The sequence below is a fragment of the Canis lupus genome, chromosome 22 (assembly GCF_048164855.1).
Source record: "Canis lupus baileyi chromosome 22, mCanLup2.hap1, whole genome shotgun sequence".
NCBI classification, from domain to species: Eukaryota; Metazoa; Chordata; class Mammalia; order Carnivora; family Canidae; genus Canis; species Canis lupus.
Window position 1 is genome coordinate 11227156 of NC_132859.1, and position 27278 is coordinate 11254433.

Below are 27278 nucleotides of genomic sequence, written 5' to 3' on the forward strand. Positions count from 1 at the left end.
GTGCGTTTATACTTCTAAAGACAAAATGCTACCTGCAAAATTTCTGAATCACTTGGCCTAAGTCTCCAAACATGTGATTCTCTGACATGGTAAGCCTTATTTTTCATCTCCAGACAATGTGTTAGGGTGGTTCTGCAACTTAGAGGACAGTCCCTGTCCCAGAGGTTTGATTTATTTGCCTTGCCTCTCATGACAAGGTCTTCTCTCCTAATCCCCTAATATTAAAAAAAAATATGTCAACAACTAGGAGTCTTCAGGAAAATAACCCTGTTTGAAAAGACAGGATTATCCTAGTAGGCAGAAATCTGAAGTGCTCATACTGAAGAACTAAGTTGTACATATTTATAAGAAAAAGAGGCAATTCATACATTTTTATAAATATTATTTTGTGTAGTCAGATTAATTCAGTTTTTAAATCAACAGAGAAAATCAGTTTGAGGTTTTAGTCAGAACACATTTATTCTGATTTAAAATTTATCTTAACATGTGTATATAAAAATAAAATTTTTTTTAAAGATTTTATTTATTTATTCATGAGAGAGAGAGAAAGGGAGGCAGAGACAGAAGGAAAAGCAGGGGTCCCCGTGGAGGAGGCATCCGGATGTGGGATCCCAGGATCCTGGGATCACAGCCTGAGCCCAAGGCAGATGCCTAATGGACTGAGCCACCCAGGTGCCCCCAAATAAACTTATTTTAAACTACAGATTGGAGGGCACCCCTGGTGGCTCAGTGGTTTAGTGCCGCCTTCAGCCCAGGGCCTGATCCTGGAGACCCAGGATCGAGTCCCACATCGGGCTCCCTGCATGGAGCCTGCGTCTCCCTCTGCCTCTCTCTCTCTCCCTCTCTGTGTCTCTCATGAATAAATAAATAAAATCTTTAAAAATAAATAAATAAATAAATAAACTACAGATTGGTATAAACTTAAAAGTGAGTTTTTACCTTCTGCCTCTCCTATGACTGGAGTCTCTTTCTTCTAGTAACAATAATGTTAATTTCTAATCTCATTGAATGCTTATAATGTGCCTGATATTCTTAATTTTTATTTTTTTCAAAAATTTTTTAAAATTTTTTTCAATAACTTGATGAGATAGGTGCTGCCTTCCCCCATTTTCTACATGAAGAAACTGAAGCATAAAGAGTTTAAGTAACTGGGTTAAGGTAACTTAGCACATGACAGAGCTGAAATTTAGAAACCCAACTAATGGACTTCAAATTGTGTTCTCTGAGTCCCTTTATGAATATGTTATTACTAGTATTAACTGAAGCTTGTCTATTGGTACTGGAAGAAAGAGAAAACTATGTACCAAAATATGTTTATATAGATATGTTTTATTTTTGAGATCATATTTTCTGTAACTGAAGAAAAAAAATCATAAAATTAAAATCCTCCAGAACAATATAAAATGAAAAGAAATAGTCTATCTCTCTGATTCCAACCATATTTTTACTTTAAAAAAAATGGCTGGGCACAATTACTAAATTTAGTTACACATTAGTAACATTTTAACTCTCTTATTTTTTGTTTTGTTTTGCTTTAAGATTCAGAAGTAGACTCTATGATGAAGGTGCGTGTATGTCAGGTATTTTTTACTTGTAAAGTATAGTTCACTATGAAAGGGAAAGAAAAAGAGGGAAGGAGGAGAGGGCAGGCCGACCCGGAGTTTTTAGAAGCACACCAGTTCCACTCACATTCCACTGGACAGACTTAGGCATGTGGCCATATCTAGCTTCAGGGCCATCTTTAGCAGAATTCCTATGGGGTCAGTTAGCATCTCTGCCACAAGTATAAGCTTATACTATTCTTGCTGGAGTATGAAGTAATTTTAAAACTTCATGGGGTTCTTACTTTCATAGAGATGAGCAATGATGTGTTTTATTTTGATAAAATAATTCATATATAGAAAGTTATTAAATGTTGCCTGATGCGTTACCACTATCCTGGCATATTAACAAGCTCTTTGAGAGCGAGTCTGGCTGGGCAAGGCATGTGGAACAGCCGGCCTCCTTACTGCTCCACTCTCATATCACAGCAGTGCATCTGGACTGTCGACTCTTGGGAAGACTTGGTGCTGAATTCATGAATGTTAGTTTATTCTTATTGTTTGCTACCTGGGATGTTAGGTCATTAAGTTATCATCTTTAGAAACTTTTGGTCAGAGGTTTTCACTCTGATGTGAAAATAAAAAGGATGCAAAAGTATTTGGGATTGTAATAAGAATAAAGAATTTATTGCAGACGGGAAGCATATCAAGCAGTGGCTTTTTACACTTCATATTTTGTTAAGTCATTGTCATTCTGTGAATGAACAATGAGAAATAATGTCTCCAGAAAAATCAGTGAAACCATAGATATTATAGTGTCAACTTCTAGACAATTTTTTTCAAATTTTGAGCTTTAAAAAGATGTACTTGTCTAAACACTTTTAAGATTTGAGGCTAAATAGTGATTCAAATATGAATTTATTAAGGTGACACATTTTGTGAAAGATAATCAAATCTTCAGAAATTATAATGAATGGGTACAAAGTAAATTGAAACATCAGGCAGTTGTAATGGCTGCTCTCTCAATGACTGTGTCTATATCATTAAGTTCTATAGTGAGTTATTGACTTTTTAACCTTTCAACACTGATTTAGCATTTGGATTTTGGGGAATACTAAGACGAGTACTAAAAAAATTGTTATTTGGACTTCATTTGCCAACATATGTAAACATTAATAATTTAGTTTAATCTATTTAGTTTAAATTGAGGGAAAATTGGAGGATTCTGTAAATAGTTGGTATTAATCTTCTCTGTTGGATTCTAAATTCTAACTTTATTAGTGATTATTTTTTGGTTTACGTGCCTAAATTCTGACAAGTGTATTTTAAAACTTTTTTTCCCTCCCTCATTAAACAGCTTTAATGTCATATTTGCTGGTGGTCCAGAAGAGGTTCTAAAAAAGTTCCAAAAGTCAAACCACAAAGTGGTCTTTGCAGCAGATGGAATTCTGTGGCCAGATAAAAGACTAGCAGACAAGTATCCCATTGTGCACATTGGGAAACGCTACCTGAATTCGGGAGGTGGGTAAGCTACTGGCAGAGAAGTTTAATGCTAGTGATTGAAAATTATAAATATTGATGAAACAATCTTTTTTGTATATGTAACTAGACAATGAAACTTTAAAAAAACATTATCGTCTTATTACTATGAAAAATTATATCAATTTAGAATCCATTGTGTAATTTGTGGTTGACAAAAGATTTTCCACATATTGTAGCATGTGATGCTCCTAACAAAATCAAGCAGTGTAAATGTTATCATTTCCAGATTATAAGTGAGAAAACCCATGTTCCCCAAATTTGAATGATTTCTCCTAAAGACATTCAGTTGTTCAAGGAAACACTATAATCTTCTGCTTACAGTTTGAGATTTATCTGGCTCTAGCATAATGGATGTAGTAAGTCCCCTTACTTAGGAAAAAGTGCGGGCTACAATCATGTGTCTGTAAAAAATAGGCATTACTTAATTTTATCTATATTTTAATATCAGAGTAAATGAGTGATTTATTTTGAAATCCCTAGTCAAAAAGGTTCAGCATTGAATGTTTGGGTATAAAGTACTGCATTAGCTACTCCACCATGGATTCAAGGAACAAAATTTTCTCTCTCCTTTCAAAAAATAAAATAAAACTTGACTTTGGACATTATTACGACTCCAAAATGTTTTCCTTAGACTGAGATTAATATAAACATATGACCAGAAGACATAACCAAATAGGATGGGGAACATGTTGAACAAGTTGGGTGGAAGTTACAAGCCACATTGGGAAAACAGATTTTTTTTGGTGACTTACATGTACATAACTGATACTATTCAGTCTAGTTCAAGTGAGTACTGTTTGAAGTAGCAGCATTTTTGGATTCTAGGCTCTGCTTAAGCCACTTTTGGCAAGGAAATCTTTAGCAAGTAATATAGTTTCTCTGGGATGACTCAATTCCAGCTCTCCTTACTTGCAAAATATTTTAGCAACCCATTCCTGTAGATGTACCTTGGAACTTTGTCAGCCCATTGTAAATACTGCACTTGTGAAACCTTAAATTCCAGTTTGTATTGCGTAGTTTCAACTTACTTTTTCTCTCCATCTCAGTACAACCACAGTTTTTCATTTGGGGATCTCTTGACCATTTTATATTTCTCCCAATCTATGTACCACTTTTGGATTTTACTTCCATATTCAAGTCAGAACCTAGATTTTCTCAGGTTGGTCATTCCGACCCCATCACCTTAGCAGTCTTTTCCTCTTACATTTACAGTTTACTCACTGACAAAGGTTCTTTCTAGATTGTTCCCCACTCTTGATGTCTCTGTCTGAACCCTCGGTTATGGATTAGTGCCTCCAGACTGTCAGGCTCTCAGTAACACATGGCTAGCTTTTAACTTATCCGAAGTCCTGGATAGTTTAAAAGGCATTTAGCTATAGACCTCTGGGAGAAGTTTTATTTCATATTTACTAATTTTTCTAAACATGACATATGTAGTAAAGTATCATATGTAAATTCATCTAGATGGTGAAATATCTCTTTAGGAATCTAAATTTCAGACAGATGTACAGTACTATGAAAACAGCAGAAAACCAGCAAGTGAGTGCCTTTGTGAACAAGTATAATCAAGGGAAAGGTGCTTTTAAGTGGGGAAGAGATCATATAAGGATGTCGAAACATGATTCTTATCCTATCTGTAGTCATAATAATTAAAGTGATGCTGGGAAATCTAAATATATTCAACAAAAGATTATGTAATTTCATAAAAGGTATATTGAGAGTTATTTAAGGGACAGAGTTTTGTTTATGGTTATATAAACTTATGGAAAGAAAATGTATTTATCAGGAAAATTTCAGAATATTATAAACTTTATTAGTTTTGAAATAATATGGCAGTTTTTAATTAAAAATATAAATCATGAAATCTCACATACTGTGAAAATGGAATTTCTTTTCAATATTGAAGTAGATTTATAAAAAGGATAAGGAAATGTAATTTTTGAAAAACAGTAATATAAGCTATTGGAAAATGTCATATGCCACTACTTGGACATATTTTCATCGCAGTAGATTGGTTATAAGAATTAAGAATGTGCTATTTTTCAGTGTTTTATGATCTTTTAATTTAATGAAAATAACAAAAATGAGCAACCGGTGATTGGTTTAAGCATGTTTTCATTTTGTCTTCTCTAGGTAATACTAATATTCCCAGACTTCTTTCTTTTCATTCTTTTATTCCTATGAGGAAATTTTAAATTTGAGAGTAAAAAAATAAGTTTTCTTTCAGTTAACAGGAGTAACATTGGTTCCTTTTAAAAAGTATTGCATGTCAATGAAACATAGCAGTTTGGCTGCATTTCTGAAATGCAGAGGAAAATTCAAACAGGGGAAAAATGATCCTGTTGTCTGTGTCTTTTATAGACAACTGTTACTGGCAAATTTAATGCTTATGCTTGAAGGCCAAGGAGAACAATCCAATTTTAGACTTCCTTTCTCCAGAGTATGACACATAAAATCTAGCCAGAAAATGGTTTAGCAGGTACAATAATGACTAGTTCAAGGAAAGGAAAAGTTCTCAAAATGTCCTAGATATAGAATTTCTTTGAGATGTTTGCAGTCAGTGACATTTCCAACATTCCTTTGATTTTGCTAGTATCACTGGCACTGACACTGAAACCACTGTAGTAGAGATTTTTTTTTTTTCCAGAAACAGTGAATCCTCTCCAAAGGATCCAAGAAAGAACATTTTAGAAGGTCAGGAAGAAAATTCTTGTCTTATTCTGTTCTTTTCCTAGTAATTTTTTCCCTTAGGAGCCTTGGAAAACATTAATCCTTCTCTTGTGTCCATTAATTTTGAGGATGTGTTTATTCAAAAAGAGTCTTTGATTTGCAGTTGGTGGTAAAAACTCACTCTATTATAGTTTATGTATAAAACAGAGGATGTCCAAGAACTTATTTCTTTCATGGTAAACTGTAAAATTCCAACCTACGGATTAGGCCTAATGGCTTTACAACTCTGTGCAACTGGTCAGTGGAATTAATACACACAAGTTTTGGTTTTTAACTACTTGATTCTCTAATCTCTCTCTATTATATTGCAGGATTTATCGGTTATGCTCCAAATATCAACCAGATAGTTCAACAGTGGAATCTCCAGGATAATGATGATGACCAGCTATTTTACACCAAAATTTACATTGATCCACTGAAGAGGGTATGTAACAGCTCGCATATTCAATGTAATCTATTTTTTAAGGTTTAAGATGGCTACTGGAGCTCCACCATGCATCCATATTCTAGGCAGTTATCAGATAGAATAGCAAATAAAGAGCCATCTCAGATGTATCAACTCTCTTTAAATAACATTTCTAGAAAAAAAAATTCTCTTTTCTTGGACTAAAACATATCTATGTGGCTATGAACAATATGCAAAGAAAATGTCCTCTGTTTTAAGCAAAAATTGCCTATTGAAAATCTGAGTTCTATTAATAGGAGGGGAATGGAGGGAACAATAACTGTGTGTTATCAGCCCTTGAAAGAATATTTCTGAGATTGAATTAAATGAAACTTTGGAGAAAAAGTAAAACCAAAGTTCTCTAATTTGAGAATATTTTAAATATATTTACATAATGTAAGTTAATGTTGCATAAATTCACTGTGTGTAACTGATATAGTTCTAAAATTTACTGAATTATATAGTTTGTGGGTGCTGTTATTGGAAACATGTTTTTTTTTTAAGTATATTTTATGGTGAGTTTGCAACTCTAGCTGCTTCTATTTCTTAGATAAATATTTCAGTCATCTAAGTATTTTCATTAGACACTTAATACTTAAGAAACTTTATTCTTAAAATGTTTATTTTTCTTCATCTCCATTTTTTTTGCTCTTATGTGCCTGACACAGCAAGCCTGAGGACTTGCTCTTTCATCTTGGAGGAGAAACCTACTCTTGGCATAAGTACTAGTCTATGCAGCATGATGGTTGTCTTTCTCGGTGTAATTCAACTGTGAAAGTACTTTGAGTCTTATTTAGTTTTTTCTGCTTCAGGATGCTTTCTCTGAAATCTCACTGTTGAGTTCGTAGTATTTTTAGTTGTATAAATCATGTTTAAGATTTTCTCTAAGCATAAAATTTTATCTGGTTAGCATGTGTCCTAGTCTACTTAGTTTGTCATAACAAAATACCGTAGACTGGAGGACTTAAACAATAGAACTGCATTTTTCAGAGTTCTGGAGGCTGCAAGTCCTAGATCAGGGCTCCAGCATAGTTGGTTTCTGGTGAAGACTCTTTCTGGTTTGTAGACCATAGCCACCTTCTTGCCATGTCCTCACATGCTGAAGAGAGAGAGACACACAGAGACACAAAGACACACACACACACACACACACACACACACAGTGTTCAAGCTCTTTGGTGTCTCTTCTTCTATAGGCACTAATTCTGTCATGAGAATACCGCTCTGATGACCTCAATTTAACCCTAATTACCTCCCAAAGGCCCTGTCTCCAAATATCGTCACATATGAGTTAGGACTTCATATGAATTTTGAGGCGATGCAAACATTCAATCTCTAACAATTTTAGGAATATTATTATGACAGAAATGTAGCTGAAAAACTGGTCCATTGAAAATCATAAAGTTTGTAAAGCAGATTAATCCTTATGATTATGTTGATTAATTATATACCTATTGTAGCAGTCAGATAGGAGATTATGCTGCAATAATAACCCCAACCTTAAGAGCTTAACACAACAGAGGTCTGTTTCTCCTGCTGTGTGTCCATTCTAGGTCAGCAGAGGGTTTCTGCTTATGTTGTCACTTGGGGATTCAAGCTGTTGGAGCAGCTGTCTTAGTCTTACCAGTTCATGTGCCAAAGGGCATACTTAGGGTTTCAAACTGGAAGCTCCATGCTCCAGGTTAGAAGTGATTCATTTAACTTCTGCTAAAAATTCACTGGTCAGAATTAGTCATAAGGTAGAGAAGTGGAACTGTTTGGAGAATAGCATGAATCCTTTGCCGTTCCCTTTATTCTTTAATTCAACTATAAAATTACAGCCTTTCTTTCTGAAGAGTATTGCTGGAATAATTTACAAACAGTATCTTTAGGGGTCACCTGGGTGGCTTAGTGGTTGAGCAACTGCCTTTGGCTTTGGTGGTGATCCCAGGGTCCTGGGATCGAGTCCCACATCGGGCTCCCCGCAGGGAGCCTGCTTCTCCCTCTGCCTGTGTCTCTGCCTCTCTCTGTGTGTCTCTCATGAATAAATAAGTAAAAACTTTAAAAAAAAATCATATCCTTAGATTCTGCAAGAGAATAAATTATATTAATATGATAGTATTGTTTATATTTTTGTTGTCATTTTCAATGGTATCTGTATTGTCACTTTTTAGGAAGCTATTAACATCACATTGGATCACAAATGCAAAATTTTCCAGACTTTAAATGGAGCTGTAGGTATGCTTCCTAAATACTGAATTGCTTATGTATACAAATGAACACCTGTGTTTTCAACTGTCTGTCCTTTGCTATATCCATTTTGGGAGTATGATTAAGGTTTACTGTTACAGATACTACAACTTTTAAGAAATAATGGACTTGAGCTTAGCTTGATATAGGTGAAATACATTTACTTAAAATCATGTCCTAAGACTAGTGCAAAAAAAGATAAGCTTCTAGCTTTAGGTAATTTAGAATTTAATGTCTCATCATCTATCTGGAGACTGTAGATATATTTTTAAATTAATTATACCTTATTATTACAAATTTTTCAGTATATGTTTCAGTAATATGTTCAGTATATTAGAGTACTGTACATAGTTGAAGGTAACTGGTAATGGACTGTGGAATGTGTGTGTGTGTGTCTACGTGTCTGTGTTTTTGTGTGCATATGCGTGTATGCCTGTGTGTATTTTCCTAGATAGACAAATATCTTGGCAAAAATATCCTAATACAGTAATTAATATATTAAAAATAAAAATATATTAATTCATTAATGCATTAATGCTTTAAACATTAGAAATACATTGCAGTTCAGTATAACTCTTCAAGGCAGTTCATGCCCTAGAAGCTTTTTAGAAAGAAAGCATTTAGTTGAGAGTGCTTAGGAAATGTGAGGAAAGGAACTGGAAGACAACAACAACAACAAAAAAAAACGGTTTCTGCTCCCACCTGACTTGTATCTTCCTGGGAATTGCAATAGGCCTGATTTTCAAGAACTGGCAATGCTATCAATGATGGCCAATTGTGGAGACTTTGTTTGTGTCTGGCAGTGTTCTATTCACCATACTTATATTTGAAAGGCAGGCAAGGATTCCTGTTCACAGTTGAATACATTCAGACAGTAATTTATGTGTTCCACCTGCATCACACAGAGTCCCTGGAGACAGGATTGCAAAGATGCTTTCCTTGTACTAGACACTCCAGTGGCTTAGCACCTCAGCTTGCTAGTACCGTGTTGGAGTGATTGTGGTGCTCTGCTGATGTAGTGTAGGCAAAAATTTTAAAAGCGCTGTGGCATGTGGAATGGTATTTGTGAGAAATTTTATAACCAAAAGATATATGTATACATGTATATGGGTATATGAATACACATATGTTTTAAATGACTAAAATCTGTTTTTTTTTCTTTTTAACCCAGATGAAGTTGTTTTGAAATTTGAAAATGGCAAGGCTAGAGCTAAGAATGTTTTTTATGAAACATTACCAGTGGCAGTTAATGGAAATGGACCCACGAAGGTGAGTCACAGTGATTACCCCTGTTCCTTTATTTTTAAGAGGTAGACTCTTAAAGAGGCTCTGTTTTGGTGCTAGCAACCTACTGGCTTCATCTTTTACGTTATAGATTATGTGGTTTCCTTTAGGTTCATCAAACTGATGATGTTCCCTGAGCAAAGTGATACCTGCTTATTCTATTTGTAACACACTTCACTTTAATGTTTAATAGTAACAGTGAATGTGAGAAGGAGCCATATTTCCCTTGTAGGATATCCTATCTGAATAGGAAATATGCAGGTCTGTAGGTCACCATTTTTTTCAATTAACAACTCTTTGAAGATTGAGGTATAACTAAAGGGCTGGAAGCTTCTTCTTGTACTTATATAAAGGTTGAGGGTTATAGTTGCCAAAGATTTAATGTGACTCATGCAATTTTGGATGCTTTTCAAATATATATAATTGAGCTTGCTGAAAATGTTATTGACTGCAAAATTCATAGATAAATTTAATATCTATTTCATGAAAACTGTGCTTAAAGCAGTATTCTGAGATAATGAGATGCTTAGTTTACTCATAAGTACCTAGAAAAGAGATGAACAGATATGCACTGTGGGAAGAGAGAGAGGGGAGATGTCATCTGCTGTTTCAGAGGACTGAGTAGTCTGGAATTCCAATAAAAGCTATATGGATGGAAAAAAAAATGCTATATGGAGAAGAAATCCAAGGGAAAGCCCATATTGGCAGCTTTTCCCCATCAGAATGAAAGAAGTAGATTCTTCGTCTCCTCTAATCTTCCCACCCTACTTTTTGTCCCATTTCAGCCCTCCTACAAAGCCATCTTGCTGGATGTACTTCTTTCTCTATTTCGTATCAGGTTTCCCAGCTCTATTCTTTCATACTCTTCAGCATTTTAAAGACTCTCAGGTATTTCCCACCTTAAAACAAAACTGAGCCAGCACATACTAAAACATCCTCCTCAATCCCCTTGCCTTTTCGCCTGCCTGTCTTTTTTCCTCCCTTCACAGCCATACTTTTAAAGTAGAGGCAACTTACAACTACCTCAGTTCTTCCCACCACACCAGGAAATGCTCCAGCTGAGGTCTGGTGTGACATCCTCTTTAGCCCTCATATTACTTTACCCAAAGATAACATTGGACCATGTTGATCCCACTTGGTCCCACTTGAAATACTCTTTCCTTTGTTTGAGCAATTCTCTGCTGGTTTGCCTACCAATTTTCTAGTCTCTTAAATCTCTATCTTTTTCTCTTTATTTTTTAAGCATACATTTTAAAAAAATCTAACACACTGTGTAGATGGGGTGGTTGGCATTGATCCTTTTTAGTTATAGTTTTAGTTAAGTGTTCTGAGACACCTTCCTTTTTTCTTCTACACAAATGCTTGGTTAATTTGCTTCATTTCTACATCAGCTACATCCTTGTTCTAGCTCCTGTACCTTCCTTGACCTCCAGCCTGAATATCCAGTTGGTAGATTTTTGTATCATACAAGACCCAGAGCTCAAGACCTTCAGTTCTGCCTCCTTTTTCATCCCGTTGATTAACTGGATATGGAGTTTTGTTTTGGTTCTAGTTGCTTTCCCATTCCCAAACCAAGAGCTATGTTGTTTTGACTCCTGTGCATAGAAGTTGTTATATACATATCATAACAAATATAATTTTCATAACAAAAAAACTTCCAGGACCCTGGAACTAGGGTATTCTGCTGAAGCAGAAGGGCCAGTCATATCACTCACCTGTATAATGGTGTTTGTGGACTTAGGGGTGAAGATCCAAATTCTCAACTTGCATTTGAGGCTCTTAAAATTCCACTTTTGGTTTAGTGGTCACCAGTCCATTGACTCCACCACTCCTGACACTACAAATATCCACTCATACATTTCTCAGAATCCCTCATTCTCTCCCCTTGTCTCTCCCTCAACTCCTGCCATACTGAATTACTTTGGACTTTGCAAGTTTCATGTTTTCTCCTTCTGCAAATCTTCTGTACCTGCATTTCACTCACTCTGGAATCCTCTGCCCCTAATTCCCACTTGCTGTAACCACCTACTAAATCTTTTGCACCTTTTAGATGTCAGCTTAATCTTCTTTACTCCTCAGGTTTCCTGCATGCTTTTATAATATTTGGAACTTCCTCCATCATAGTACATAATGCCACATGCTGGACGGGGATGGAATTGACTTTTTTTTTTTTTTTTTGGTCTCTCTTACTGGGCCTTAGCCTACAAGTTATAGAAATCATAATATAAAAATTGTACTTGTTATAACATAAACATTTGAGAAAAGATTATATAAACATTTACTTAATGCTAATATCTTACTTAAAAATATGTTAAAATTAGAAGCACATGAATGTATCACATTTTCCTGTGTTCAGGCTCATGGGGGAAAGAAAACAGATTATTCTCTAGATACAAACATTTTTTTTAACCATCACGAAAGGCAAAATGATATTTTGTATGAATTTTTGTAAATTAATTTTACTTATTATTTTATTTAGCAAAGGGTGTTATAATGTCCGTGGCTTTGAACCATAACATTGACCTAATTGATAATATTTAAGCCATTTTTTCATTTAAAATATATACATAATCTATAAATGATAAATTGTTTTTAATGTGTTTATAGACCAAAGTTATTAAAGTTAGTTGCTTTCTCTGAATCTTATGCTATTAGTAAAAAAAATGATTTTTACTAATAATTAGAACATAATTTTTCAAATCACTTATAATCCCACTAACCTTTGATATTATTTTGTTCATGATTGCTTTCAGTTTTTATGTCCTTGCGGTCTGTATCTATGAACATTTATACTTTGCATTTATTTTCATAATGATGTGTAAACAATTTTGTGTTTTTAAAGTAACATTTTATTTAAAATATGTTTCTGTAATCTACATAACTATTTTCATACTTGGTTAGGTACATACAATCTGATATAAATAAATTTTTAGAGAGAAATTGTGATTTCTGGCTGAAGCTTTACTTTTTATTCTTGAAACTCATTTATTGTTAGTAACACAGCATAAGATGCTTACTTTAATATCTACCTTTTCTTTTAACTATCTAAAAATATCATGTTAAGGTAATCATGAAATTGGTAGTTTTTTTATAGAAGCTAAAATTGAACAGAAGATCAAATTACCTAATTTGAACAAGAAAAGCATTCCTGAAACTAATTTGATTTGTAATAAAAATAGGGATGTTAGTTTTGTACATACAAACACAAATTACTGAATAATTGGATGATTTGAGAGAAAGGAAGAAAGAAAGAAAGTAGGAAAGAAAGAAAGATTGGTTGGAAAAGTTTCTCTGCCAATGAAATGACATCATCCCTGGAAACATTTTAATATTGTGAAAGAAGGATGAGGAAAGTACTACCACCTAGTAGCTGGGGACTGCCTGGAACAGCCTAACTACATAAACAGTTTTCTGCACTTTCCAAAGCTGCCAGCATAAATGTCTGCAGATTTTAATGAAGAAAACAGATGTAAATGGAAGGTGGGGGTGATGGATAACTTCTGCCTGTGTAGTGAGAGATCCAAAAGAGAAAGGTTTCCAGTCAAAAGTAATGTTTTAAAAATATCTTAATTATCTATGAAAATGAAACTGAGGTAAAAAGTAGAAGGTGAGAAGGTTACAAAATGAAGTTTTAATTCTGAAAACTAAAACTAATACCTTTTATGCTCTAACCTTTTAAAATATATTGATCATTTTCATTTCCACAAGGGTCCTAATAGACTGATCAATAATTCATGAAATAAACATTTAATTTTTATGAGATTTCTGAGATGAGGAAAGTGCCAGTCTTTACACATTGATGAGAATTTTAGATATGGTCAACTATTTGGGGGGATTTTTTTTCTTCAAGAAAATACTCTTTCCCAGGATATTTTAAACAATTCTTTTTCCACTAGCTTTTAAAAAAGTGTTTTAAGGGGATCCCTGGGTGGCTCAGTGGTTTGGCGCCTGCCTTTGGCCCAGGGCGCAATCCTGGAGTCCCGGGATCGAGTCCCGCGTCAGGCTCCCGGCGTGGAGCCTGCTTCTCCCTCTGCCTGTGTCTCTGCCTCTCTCTCTCTCTGTCTCTCTCTCTATATATATCTATCATGAATAAATAAATAAAATCTTTAAAAAAATAAAAATAAAAATAAATAAGTGTTTTAAAATTTCTTTTAGAAATAATGCTTAGTACAGATTCCATTTTCACAAGAATCTGTTTTCTTCCTTCAAAACCATATTACTATATAGAATATGAATGATTAATGTTTGCATTTATACTTTGACAATAGTAAAAGTTTTTATTTTTACTGTGGAGGCACATTAAAATGACCATATTGACCCTTGAAATGTCATTAATGAATTTCATAAGTACTTATTTCCTGCCTTATAATTTGTTTCCTGAATTATGTAATTGAAAGGAGATGTGAATGAGTTACTTTTCCATGTGCTAGGATCGTACTCTACAGATTAAAGGTAACTATTATCTACAATATCTGCATAACATAGCATAACCTAAAGATTTTTCCTATTGTGATTAATACTCTACTGTTTCAACAACATTTGTTTCAGTTTTAGCACAATAGAAATATTTGGATGGCATCCCAAATATTTGAGAGGAATCTGGTAAAATGGTACTAGACTAATTACCTCATCTATTCTGTTCTGTAAGATCTGTTAGCATCTTAGGAAGCTAGAAAAATCCAGTTGGCACTTCTGTACGTTTTTGACTATTGTATTTCATGTTTTGATACTTTTTTCTTTTGAGTTCATCTCACTTTTCTAATGAAAAATTAATGATTATATAAACAGTGAGGGTTTTAGGTGCTTCCTTTTTACCATAATATAAAATCACAGCTAAAGCTTGTTTGCTACAGCTTCACTGTCTTAAGGTGAAATAATTTTTGAAAAGAAAAACATAAAAATTTAAAAACTACAAATGTTCATACCACTACAGGTATTAAAATTGCAGTACAAAGTGTACTGATTTTTTAAAAAGTAAATCAACAGAATTTTCTCTAAAATATTTACACTCCAGGAATACTCAGGATTTGTTTGAGGGCTCAGAACATATTTTAGTGTTTATGTCTCTACTCTGTCTACCTCTACCTTCCCACACTTTCTTCCCCACCCAAAACATACACAAGGGACTCGGATTTTACAGATGAAATGAGTGCCAATAGGTTCCTGAGGAGGGGGGAGATACCTTACAAAGGAAATGCTCTGAGTGATCTGAAAGAGATACTTGGGGAAAGCAGTATTGTTCTTCAGTTTATTGTCAACAGGATTTATGGGATGGCAGTAAATACGACCTTGTTCTAGATCTCTTTTAATCTGTAGGCTTTCTTTTCCTGAAGTCAGTGTCTCGAACCACTGCCCAGAAGCCTAGTTTATAGTAGGTAGCATAGTTTCCTGGAAGAGCTTAGTGCTTTTTGGTGATAAAGTATATATAATACCTGCTTTGTGTGGTGATGGTTGACAAGAGGTTACGCTGGTGCTGCCCCATTTACTGGGTGTCTGCACTACAACTTTGAACATATTTATCTTATTACTAAATTACTATTCACAAGACTGCTCTTATTAGTGTTGTTTTTACTAAGTCTCATTAGCTCAATTAAAAGTCTGTGTGTCATTGTCCTATTTCTTTAATTGTCTCCTCTGGTATTTCTTACATAATGGAATAAAATGACCTTTGTGATTTATAATGCGTTTTTTGGCATTTCTAGAAGAAGTTTGCCCTGATTTTATGATTCATTGTCCGGAGAGAACTTAGTTCAGTGTTTATTTCTAGGTGCTAAATATTGGAATTATTAAAGAATTTACCTAATGCAGAAAACCTGCTTTGAAACTAGATGTTTTTAGGATGAAAGCACATTAATGGGAGAGGTTTACTTTTCTTAATACAGTTTTCCTTCATTTACTAGATTCTCCTGAATTATTTTGGAAACTATGTACCTAATGCATGGACACAGGATAATGGCTGCACTCTTTGTGATTTGGATACAATTGACTTATCTACAGTAGATGTGAGTGAAATTGACTATGTGTGAAAAAGCACAGTGTCATGAAATGCAGTGATTTTTCAGAAAAAGCACATTATTTTATAGTTTCGGTAATATGGTAGGTAATGGATTTATAAAGCTAAAACATGACTCCGAAAATTGCTAGATTTGTGTATTTCTCAACTGTTTTTGAAAGCAAAACTGGCTAGTAATTGATCTCAATAAAAGGGACTTAGTTGTTAATATTTAATAGCTTGTCATGATGGATGCTTTAGTCTGCTAACTTAGTCAAAGCATTGAGAAAAAAACGCTTTAGCGTTTGTATTGACTAGTATTATCTGTGCTTAATTTTCAAATTTGATGACAAAAAATAATATACGATTATATAGCTAAAGACTCTTCTAAGTATTTTACATAAAATAACTCAATTAAACTTCACAAAACCTCTTAGGTAGATAGTACTATTGATTCAGTTTTACAAATGAAAAACTGAGGTACACACAAATTAACTAACTTGCTTAAGTTGTGTACTAGGAGCACATAGATTTTTTAGGTGTTGGAGATGGGATTTGAATTTAAGCATTCTGGCTCTAGACCCTGTATTTCTGAGCACTGCAATTTTGCTTGGATATCATATACATATTATTTTCCAGGTATGGTGCTTCTTATATGTATGTTTCATAGAGAATTATAACTGTACTTTATCTTTTATACTCTGAGGGTAAAGGAGCAATTAGAGATAATACGTATCTGTAGAACATTTTGATGCATCCTTCTTCTGTCATCAAACAGAGCAATTCTAATGGATATCTTATAGTAACATTTTTCTTCTAAAAAATTGCTCTCATAAATTGGAAGACTGTTATTATGTGTGTGAACAATTAATTCTAATAATGATTTTGTCATTAGGCGATTCTTTTCTTCATTCATCATAGGTTTATTGAGTATCTACAGCATGCCAGATAGGTAGAACCAATATAAGCAAAAATAAAATTCCAAGTATATAGTCTTGGTAACTCCTGGATCCATGCAAATATAAAATGCTTTCACTGTAAAGAACCAAAGCTCCTGAATTAAATAGTTTCCATGCTTACCACTGTCTGAAAGGAGGACAAATAGTAACTTGTTCACATTTAGGAAATTCTGAATAAAGCTCTACTTTCCTTGAAAATAAGATTTTTTTGGCTGGTCTCTCAAATAACTAACTGAATATTTCCTATCTGGAAAGACTGCTAGAATATTTTTGAATGAAGCAGCACCATGATGTTTAAAAATTAATCCTGATCTTTTTTGCAGAAAGTAGTATTGTCCTTTGGAGGGAGGGTTAATGCTTTTATCTGTTCAGTCTTCTTTTACATAAACTTTCTGGTACAAAGATAGAAAAGTATTTACTTTAAAATTTTTTAGTTGTTATGCAATAGGGACATAAAAATTAAAATGATGTGGGTAGTTAAGATCTCAGGCCTACCATATTCTTAGATGTGGGCCATAGGCAAGTTTCTTTCTCTATAAAGAAAGGGAGCATTAAATGAAACTTTATACATATATGTAAGTATTATTTTATATGTATAAAGTATATAAACATATGCAGTGCTAAGCCTTCAATCAGTGTTAACTGTTGCATTATTTTTAGTATATAAAACGAACTTAGATGGCTAATGAAAATGTAGCACGTTGAAACCCAGCTCTTTACTTACTAATTATGTGTTCTGAGTTGCTTAATTTCTCTAACTCTCATTTTCCTCATGTGTAGATCTGTAATAATAAGTAACTTTTAAGGTTATTATGAAATGCAAATGGAATGTATTATCTCATTTAATAAGGGAGAGTTTTGATCGACTTTTTACTTATTTCTCCTATTAAATCGAGAACTCCTAGAGGGTTGATATTTTGTCTTCAGTTACTATTTTTTTATTCAGTAATAAATATTTGGGTGAGTAAATGAATTCATAAAGAAATACAATGGTGTATATGGTGTAGTTCAATGCAAACAAATATTAAGTTATGATCCAGATAACAAATATATATTAGGCATGATGTGTGAAAAGGTGGGAGAGGAGGTACCTAATTGAGCACTTAACTTATATGATACTTCTAAAGATCCTTAATCTTTCAATTCAGGCTTTAAGACATGTTTAACAAAGGCATTATAAAGAAATCTTTCATATACTTTTGGCAATAACACTATTACATGATATTTACTTATGTTTCTATCTTCTCCAACCATTTATAAATTTTTCAAGCCAGGAACTCCTTGTCCTAAATGTTGCTTATCCACAAGGACTGACAAGTAAAGTGAACTTTCAAAAGTTCTCATGCAATGAATGAATGATAAACTATCTCTAAAACATACCCAAAAAGGATTTTTAAAAATCTATAAAAATAGATTGAACAAGATAAACTATATTAGTGAAAGAAAATAATTTTCTTATATGTAATAATGAAACAAAATAAGTACTATCCATAAGATGAGAGTAAAGGAAGTATTCAAGAATAGGAATAAAGGCTCAAGACCTCCATGGTTGCTTTATCAGAGCTACAAATTAAATGCTGAATTTAGAAGCCTTGGAAACAAAAAGGGAAACATAATTAACATTCTGACTTTGTAGATGAAAATGTCAAATAGATTTAGATCTAGAGGAAATTTCTTTAGAGACTATCATAAGGGAAGTATTTAATGGTAGAGTAGGCAATTTCCTGTATTATATTCATGTAATAAGTAGATAGTGAGATTTTCCTCTTCAAACCTAAGTCATAATGCCAGGATGTGATTGGGTAAATCACTTTGATGGAGGCTGTAGGAATGTATTTTAAGTGTCAGAGAATTGCCATGGGGCAATTGAAATTTAGCAGATTATGTTGAATGGATTTTCCTAATACGTTTATGTTGTATTGATTAAGACTTAAATAGAATTTATTTCTTTATTTTAAATATTTTATTTATTTATTTGAGAGAGAGAAAGTGCAGAGCGAGAGAGAGAGAGGGAGCCCCAAGCATGAGGTGGAGGTTGGGCAGAGGGAGAGGGAGAAGCAGGCTCCCCAATGAGCAGGGAGCCGGAGGTGGGGCTCTATCCCAGGATCCTGGGATCATGACCTGAGTTGAAAGCAGACAGTTAACCGACTGAGCCAGCCAGGTGCAGCAAGACTGAAATAGAATTTAGAGTAAATCCACACTAATAATAATTTGCTTTTATGTTTGCCATAAAACAAAGGTCCATCCAAATGTAACAATAGGAGTTTTTATTGAACAACCAACCCCTTTCCTACCTCGGTTTCTGGACATATTGTTGACACTGGATTACCCAAAAGAAGCACTTAAACTCTTTATTCATAACAAAGTAAGTATTTGAGAAATGAATATTTTATGTAAAAATTATTTTGATCTTCTTTGGAGCTATTTGTTATTACTTATCTATGTCTAAAATAATCCATTGGGCTAAATACAGTGGGGAATTTTTGGAGTCATTAACTGCTATGTTTGTTTAGGACCTAAGGATTAATAGTCTGGAAACTAGTATCACAATATTGGAATGAGCCACATGAAACTCAATTTCGTAGATCAAAAATGGAGGAATAACAGCTATTTTCATATCTCAACATATAAGTGAAGAAATGTCAAAAGTCCTCATATTCCTTTGTTTTGGGGTTAATTCTCGGACTTTCTTTTATGAAACTAGTCATTAAATTGTTTGCAGCTTCAGCTAATATTGTAACATTAGAACTTAAAATAGCTTCCAGATATAGTCTTGTTTTGATTAATCACACAATGGCATGCTCTTCCCCAAAGGATTTTGATACTGTCATCTCCTCCAAAAAAATTCAGAACCTCCCTAAAAACTCCCACATATGATCTAGACTTAAGGACATTTTCCCCAATATTTTCCCATTTACTTGTCTCTTTCCTGTTAAAATAATTAACACTTAACATCTTGTAGGAAAACACAAGAGCTATGAAGTATGCATTTTTTTCTTTTGTCCTAATGCTTTTTGTTTAACATTTGTACATGTCAGGTTATCATTTGCCTTTTCTCAAAAGTACTTTAAGTTTGCAGAAAACCAACTAAAAATAAGTTGAAAAGGGTGAATCATTGAGAATTTGCTATGTAAAGTGCATTGTAATGTATTTATTTACATTTAAGTGTTTTGTTTTTATATATTGTGTCTTTTATTTATGTTTTCCTCTTTTCATATGACCTTGATGAGAGGGATTTTGTCTTTTCTTTTTTTATATAAAATTAACTCTATGTAGCTTTTATGCTGTAACTAGTTTTAACCAGCTAACAAGCTTTCAGAAATACTTAGTGAGACTTAATACAAAAAAAGCTCTGAAATGTTCTAATGTTGGAGATACATAATCTTACCTAAATTTAGAACAGTTGAATCACACTACTATGATTTATATGTTCATGATTTTATGATTCTTTCCTTGTCAATAGGATTTTGTTAAAGTTTATCTTCTTTTTTAAAAATAGAATTTTATGTATGACCATTATTTTTTCTCTCTGGGTTCATAGAGTATTATAATATTTTCTAAAATGTGACTATATTTATAACTTAGATTAATAGCTATTAGATTTAATAGACATTTTAATGGATATTTTAAAGCACACATCTAAGATTCTCAGGCTACAAGCCATTTTTCTTTCAGTTCAGAAACACTTTGTAGCACCCAGGATTTAAATTTTTCTTCAAGGACCTGTACAGTAGTAGATGTTAGAAGAATTTTGAAGTATCTTCTGTTTAAAAAATATTGATATGTATCTATTTTAGATTCTCCATGTGATATTTAGGTGAAATTTAACTATAATATATCTGATATAGGTTCTCATTTCATTTGTAATTTAAGTAGTATATGAATTATGGAATTCACAACTTTGAATTTGATGCCATCTCTATGTATGAATACTTCAGTCATCCTATTGTCATTTTTGCACTAATTTTTGGTTTTTAAAATATGTTACAGGAAGTTTATCATGAAAAGGACATCAAAGTATTTTTTGATAAAGCTAAACATGAAATCAATACTATAAAAATAGTAGGACCAGAAGAAAATCTAAGTCAAGCCGAAGCCAGAAACATGGGAATGTATGTTTTAATCAATTTACATTAACAATTTCTACTAAAGAAATTTAAAGAAAAACAACTTTTCTTCAAAATTAGTATCCTAAACTTGAGTGTCTCAACTGTGTGTGTATGTATGCACATGAACTATATATTATATGTTGGACTATATATTTGTATTTACATGTAAAAGACAATGTAATTTATATATATATAGAGAGAGAGATAGCAATATGTTTGTGTATGTGCACATATACACACACACACATATATATATATAATGGCTAAGAGTCAACATATTATATGTATATACATATATAATGTTAAGAGTCAACATATTTAATCAAACTATTAATTAAACTGCAGATCCAGATTTAAAAAAATACTCAGGGATGCCTGATTGGCTGAGTCAGAAGAGCATATGACTCTTGATCTCTGGGTTGTGAGTTTGAGCCTCATGTTGGGCATAGAGATTACTTGAAATAAGAAAAAAAATTACTCAGACAAATGAATAGTATGACTGAGGTAGCAGTGATTTAAATGTTTACTCTCTGAAGATTATGTGTGGTGAAAATGTGTGTTTCATATTGTGGAGTGTAAAGGGTATTCCTACTTTCTAGTCACCTACTGATCTAGAAAATACTCAGAAGAAATTTTTAGGTCTTTCAGCAGATTACTAGTAAAATTCTGGTAATAATAAAAACAATCACTTTTCAGTGAATGTTAATTGAATATGCCAGCAGTGGGTTAAGAGCTGCTGAGAAAAAGGTGAAAAAGTCATGTGACCTTCTCTTCCGGAGATGTTTTCTAGTGTTGCAGAAGCTCAGGGCTCAGAGTAATGGGTCATGCCTGGTGTGTGAATAAAGGGATAGGCAGGAAAATAGGCCTCGGAAAGACAAAACTAATGATTCCATAATTTATTCATTGGAGAAAATGCCTTGGATCCACATTTGGAACTTATTTTCTCTAATTTGTTTTTTACATGCTCTGTTGTGTCTGGCTTTTTTGGCTCAGTACGTTTTCTTACTCATATCGTTGCAGTTATCAGCAGTTCATTCCTTTCATCACTGACTGATACTTTATCATCTGAATATACCGCAAGTGGATTTTACACCTTCATGTTGATAGACATTAGATCATGTCCAGAGTGGAGCCATTTGAATAAGATTGCTAATGAAGATTCCTTATTATAAGAGTGTGTGTGTGTGTGTGTGTGTGTGTGTGTGTGTGTGTGTGTACGTATTTTGCTTTAGTGTATTTTAGGAAAATCCCAACGAGCAGACTAACCAGGACCTAGGGTTAGAGTAGATGTGTTTAACTTTATAAGAAACTGCTAAATAGTCCTCCAAAACAGTTGTACCATTGTACACTCCTGACAGCAAGGTAGTAGACCTCAGCTGCTCCACATTTGTCAACAGTTGATATTGCTCATCTTTTTTTTTTTTTTGCTCATCTTTTTTATTTTAGCTACTTTATTAGGTATTAGAAATATCTTAATATGATTGTAATTTAATTCCTTACAGCTAATTCGCTATTTTTGTATTAATAGGCCATTTGTATATATTCATTTGTGGAGTATCTATTTAAATCTTTTGTGTATTTTTGTTTACATTGGGTTGTCTTTTTTGTTGTTTATTTGTAGGAGTTCATTATGTAATCTGTATACAAGGGATGGTGTGTGTGTGTGTGTGTGTGTGTGATTTTTTGTGAATATTTGATCCATTCTGTGGCTTGATATTTTTTACTTTTTAATCCTTTCGATGAGAAGAAATTTGAATTTCAATGAATTCCATTTCTTTCTTTTTTTTTTCTTTTATGCCCTTTGCTTTTTGGGTTTATTTTCTTTCTTTCTTTCTTTTTTTTTTTTTTTTTTTTTAAGATTTTATTTACTTATTCATGAGAGACAAAGAGAGAAGGAGAGGCAGAGACACAGGCAGAGGGAGAAGCAGGCTCCATTCAGGGAGCCCAACGTGGGACTCGATCCGGGGTCTCCAGGATCACACCCTGGGCTGAAGGCAGCGCTAAACCACTGAGCCACCTGGGCTGCCCTGTTTTCTATTTAAGAAATCTTTCTTGGGAAGCCCGGGTGGCTCAGCGGTTGAGTGCCTGCCTTTGGCCGGGGGCATGATCTGGAGTCCTGGGATCGAGTCCCACATTGGGTTCCCTACATGGAGCCTGCTTTTCCTTCTGCCTATGTCTCAGCCATTTTCTCTCTCTGTGTCTCTCAGAAATAAATAAACAAAATCTTAAAAAAAAAAAAAAAGGAAATCTTTCTTATTCCAATTCATGAAAACATTCTTTGGATTTTTTATTTTATAAGCTTTGTTGTTCTAGCATTTATGTTTAAGATGTTTCAATCTACAACTCATCTTGAATACATTTCTGTGTTTGGAATGAAATAGGAGTCAAGTTTTATTCTTTGCAAATGGAATTCCAGTTGTTTCAACACTCCTTTTTATTTTAAGCCTTTTCTTTTCCTATATAATTGACTTGGCTTTGGTCAAAAATCAATTGACTGAATATTTATGAGTGATGGTGAAATCTCTACCCTGTTTCATTGATCTTAGATCAATGCCATACTTTATTACCAGGGATTTATATTAATCTTAAAATCAAGTGGTGTTAATTCCTTCAATTTTTATTCTAAAATTATTTTGGCTATTTTATGTATTTTAATAGAATTATAATTCACATATAACATATTAGCTTTAGATGTACAGCATAATGATTCAATATTTGTATACATTGTGAAATGATCACCAAAATAAGTCATTACCATCTGCCATCATACATACTTAGAAAAATTTTAAAGAATGTTCTAATTTTTTTGCACAATTTTAGTAGTTTCCTGTCTGCTGTCCTATATGACATTTGCTTAGATATAAATGTGGCATAGGACTACATACTGACAATAGACGAAAGTGATAACTAGGATCATCAGTGAGGGCAGGGAGCTCAAAAAAGAGAGCCCCAAATGTAGAAACCATAATCTTTGGAAGCATCTTATGTATTAGAAGTAGTTCATTCCTTGTTGTTCCTGATGATAAGGCTACAGATCTTCTAAGAAAAACATATATCATAGTCTGTGACCCCTGATAAGAAGCAGGAAAGTAAATTTCTTAGAAAGAATTCCATGCAAATCAAGTTTAAAAAGTATTAATAAATAAACAGTTACGGCATTTATATCTCCAAGATTCACTTAAAGCTGAATTGTGGGATAAGCAAGGTTTTGCACTGTGTGTGTGTGTGTGTGTGTGTGTGTGTGTAGGTGTGCAAAAAGCATTTTGATTTGTGAAAAAAGTTGTTGATAAATACATTGAGAGAAATTATGTTTCCCTTTCAGAGAGGTCTAAATAATAAACTCTAAATTGCCACTCTGACCAGATATTTTATGCCTTAAACTTTTTAGTGGCTTAGAAAATGTATTTCACTTGACCTAAAATTTTTAGTGTTGATCTCTATATAAATATTTATGTTAATAAACTGACCATTTTGAAATTTAAGACAATATTTATCCCTTTGGATATGGTCTTACTATTTTGATTAGAAGAATATGTTAGAGAAATCTTATTTTATATATAAGCTTTATATTGACATCTTTCAACTAGCAAGTATTTATCTAATTCTTATTTCTTTTTCAATGTTAGGGATTTTTGCCGTCAGGATGAAAACTGTGATTATTATTTTAGTATGGATGCAGATGTTGTTTTGACAAATCCAAGGACTTTAAAAATTTTGATTGAACAAAACAGGTACTACGTAAGATTCATTGTCAATTTATTTTTAAAATGATAATCATTTTCTGTGTCCATGTGGACATATTGTGCTTATATATCTATGTTTAGTGAATTGAGGGAACTCACAGGAAGTTATTTTCTGTGTCTTAGAAACTTTCAATTCTGAATTAATTAGTTTTCTTTTGAAGAAGTCAAATAGAAAACAACCCAATGAAAATTAGAAGTATTTAGTATTAGTTATAATCATAAATACAGTGTTATCAATCATATTTTTCTGTTTAAAGCTTGATGAAATTATGATATATCTGTAAAATTTAGAATTTTAAAATTTTCCATAGATACTTTTAAAGTAGAATTTCATAACTTATGACCTAAAAAGTTATTGCAGAGTTCTAAGTTCTTAGAATTTGAAAGAAATTTCAGAGATCTGTGATTTTATTTAGTACTGAACTAATAATTATTACTTGGCAGTACTTATTTTTATTTAATGGAATTGAAGTGTGAAAAAACATTGTCTATACCACCTTATAATGATATTAATCATTATTTATTATATTACACCTATTGCTACTAGTAGTTTATTAATCTTCCTACGAATAGCTCACCTTTAATGAGTGCTTATTAAGTTCCAGGTATTGTTTTTAAGTATGTTTACATATATTAACACAGTTATTTCTCTTAGCAAATACAATGGTTAGCACTGAAATGTTAGAATTACTGGTTTTATTTTGCTGAGTAAAATATATGAGAAATCCGTTATGCTATACTCACCTCCTCTATATGTAATATGATTTGCCAATTTGAGAATTTAGTTATTACTTCAAAATCTAAGACCTCTTAGTATTAATCAGTATATACGGCCCCACTGTATTGAATTTATAGATATAAATTTCAAGTAATTTTTCAAAACATATGAATAACGTTTTGACCATTTGGCAAGGAAAAGTGGTTAAGCTACCATAGAGATATGGGATAGAGGTGCAGTTTGTAATTCTTAAAACCTAGTGGAATTCAGTAATATTTACTTGAATTTGTAGTGTTAATTGCCCATTAATTTGATTTAAATTTAATATTGTAGTATGCACACTTTTAAATAATATTTATATGTTTCTATTATATGACACTTTAATGAATTTAATTTGATGAATTTGTACTATGTATTTAACATATATCCCTTTTAATATTAATCCGATATTTTAAACCTTGTAAAAAATAAAATTCCCTTGTAAGTAACTTAACTGCCATCTGGGGCCATTGCCCTTAAAGGGCTAATAAAACTGAGGCTATTTCTCCAATTCCATAAATTTCTGTTACTGATCATAGGTTTAGGTTCATATGGTCCCTGTGGTTCTTGCTCTTGTATTCAAGCATATAGTTTGCAGAAAGAATTTACATACACCAAAAATGTAAGAAAACAGAAAGAGATGAAAAAATAAAAAAAGAAAAAAAATAATAAAAAGAAAAAAATATTGTAAGATGTAGTATACTTGACTGAAGGTTAGAGGGATAAGGGATGGGTCATATCTTCAGTCATGTGGCTTTCCAGCATCTCATCAGCTCTCTTTTCCCTCTTTTCCTGTCTCTACAATTTACTGCTTTGCTGCAGATTTTACTCCTTCAGTGATATCGTGTGATTCATCATCCCCCAGCCACTATCCTGGTAAAGTAGTTCCCCCTTATCCACAGGGAATATATTCCAAGAGCTCTAGTGGATGCGTGAAACCACAGATAGTACCAAGCCCTATATATGTTTTTTTCTAACATAAAGTTTAATTTCTAAATTGTGCACATTAAGATATTAACAGCAGTAATAGGACAGTTATAATAATATACTGTCAAAAAAGTTATATGGATGTGATCTCTCAAAAAAATATCTTTTTGTTCTGCATTCACCCTTCTTGTGATGATGTGAGATGATAAAATGTCAACGTGATGAGATGAAGTGAGGTGAATGACGCAGGCAGTGTGAATTAGTGTTAGGCTACTATTGATCTGTTGCTTCATCAGAAGAATCCTCTCCCCTGGACCATGGTTGACCCTGGGTAAATGAAACTATGGAAAGTAAAAGCGTGGATAGGGGGCCTTACTGTAGTTCGGTACTCAAAAACACTGAGGCACACTGCAGATGGATTTTGATTTCCATTTCTTTGCCCAACCTTCTTTGGAAGGCAGGTGAGATTATAGGTTACAAGATTTCTTAAACTATGTATTTGAGCTTGTCAGTTATCACCATTGAATTATTCCTTAAATTAACATAGTATATAAATTCTAATTTATACTACCATTCCTAATATTATAGACATTCTAAACAAAACAAAACTTAAGTGTTTTTGGTTAACTTTTCATTTTAATAGGAACCAGGGAAGAGAAACCAAAATCACTATTTTGCATGATGTGTATTTACAGACTATGTTTCACTTTTCTGTAGGTAAGGGAAAGGGCACACATGGTCTTCACAGGACTAGAGTGTTATGAAATAGTTGTTGGTGTTTTTTTGTGTGTGTGTGAAAAACACCTGGTTCATAAACTTCCTCATGGAGTTGTGTGAGCTTTTCTTAAAAATTGACACCACTATAATTAATTTCATTTCAAAAGTAATTCTAGGGGTGCCTGGGTGGCTCAGTCTATAAATCATCCCTTCAGCTCAGCTCATTATCCTGGGATCCTGGGATTAGCCCCTCTTCTCACGGGGCTCCCTGCTCAGCGGGCAGTCTGCTCTCCCTCTCTCTCT

At 33.2% G+C, this 27278-nt stretch overlaps 1 protein-coding gene across 2 annotated transcripts in view; it reads left to right on the forward strand.

Annotated features, from left to right (window-relative positions):
- PLOD2 (procollagen-lysine,2-oxoglutarate 5-dioxygenase 2) overlaps positions 1–27278 on the forward strand; it is a 93695-nt gene that overhangs the window by 53237 nt on the left and 13180 nt on the right. For both annotated transcript variants that reach the window (XM_072792378.1, XM_072792379.1), the window contains exons 4-11: positions 2899–3062; positions 6125–6237; positions 8412–8475; positions 9659–9756; positions 15672–15773; positions 18962–19087; positions 20713–20834; positions 24458–24562. In XM_072792378.1, the coding sequence (XP_072648479.1) occupies positions 2899–3062; positions 6125–6237; positions 8412–8475; positions 9659–9756; positions 15672–15773; positions 18962–19087; positions 20713–20834; positions 24458–24562 (894 nt within the window). The remainder of the gene's footprint in view (positions 1–2898; positions 3063–6124; positions 6238–8411; positions 8476–9658; positions 9757–15671; positions 15774–18961; positions 19088–20712; positions 20835–24457; positions 24563–27278) is intronic.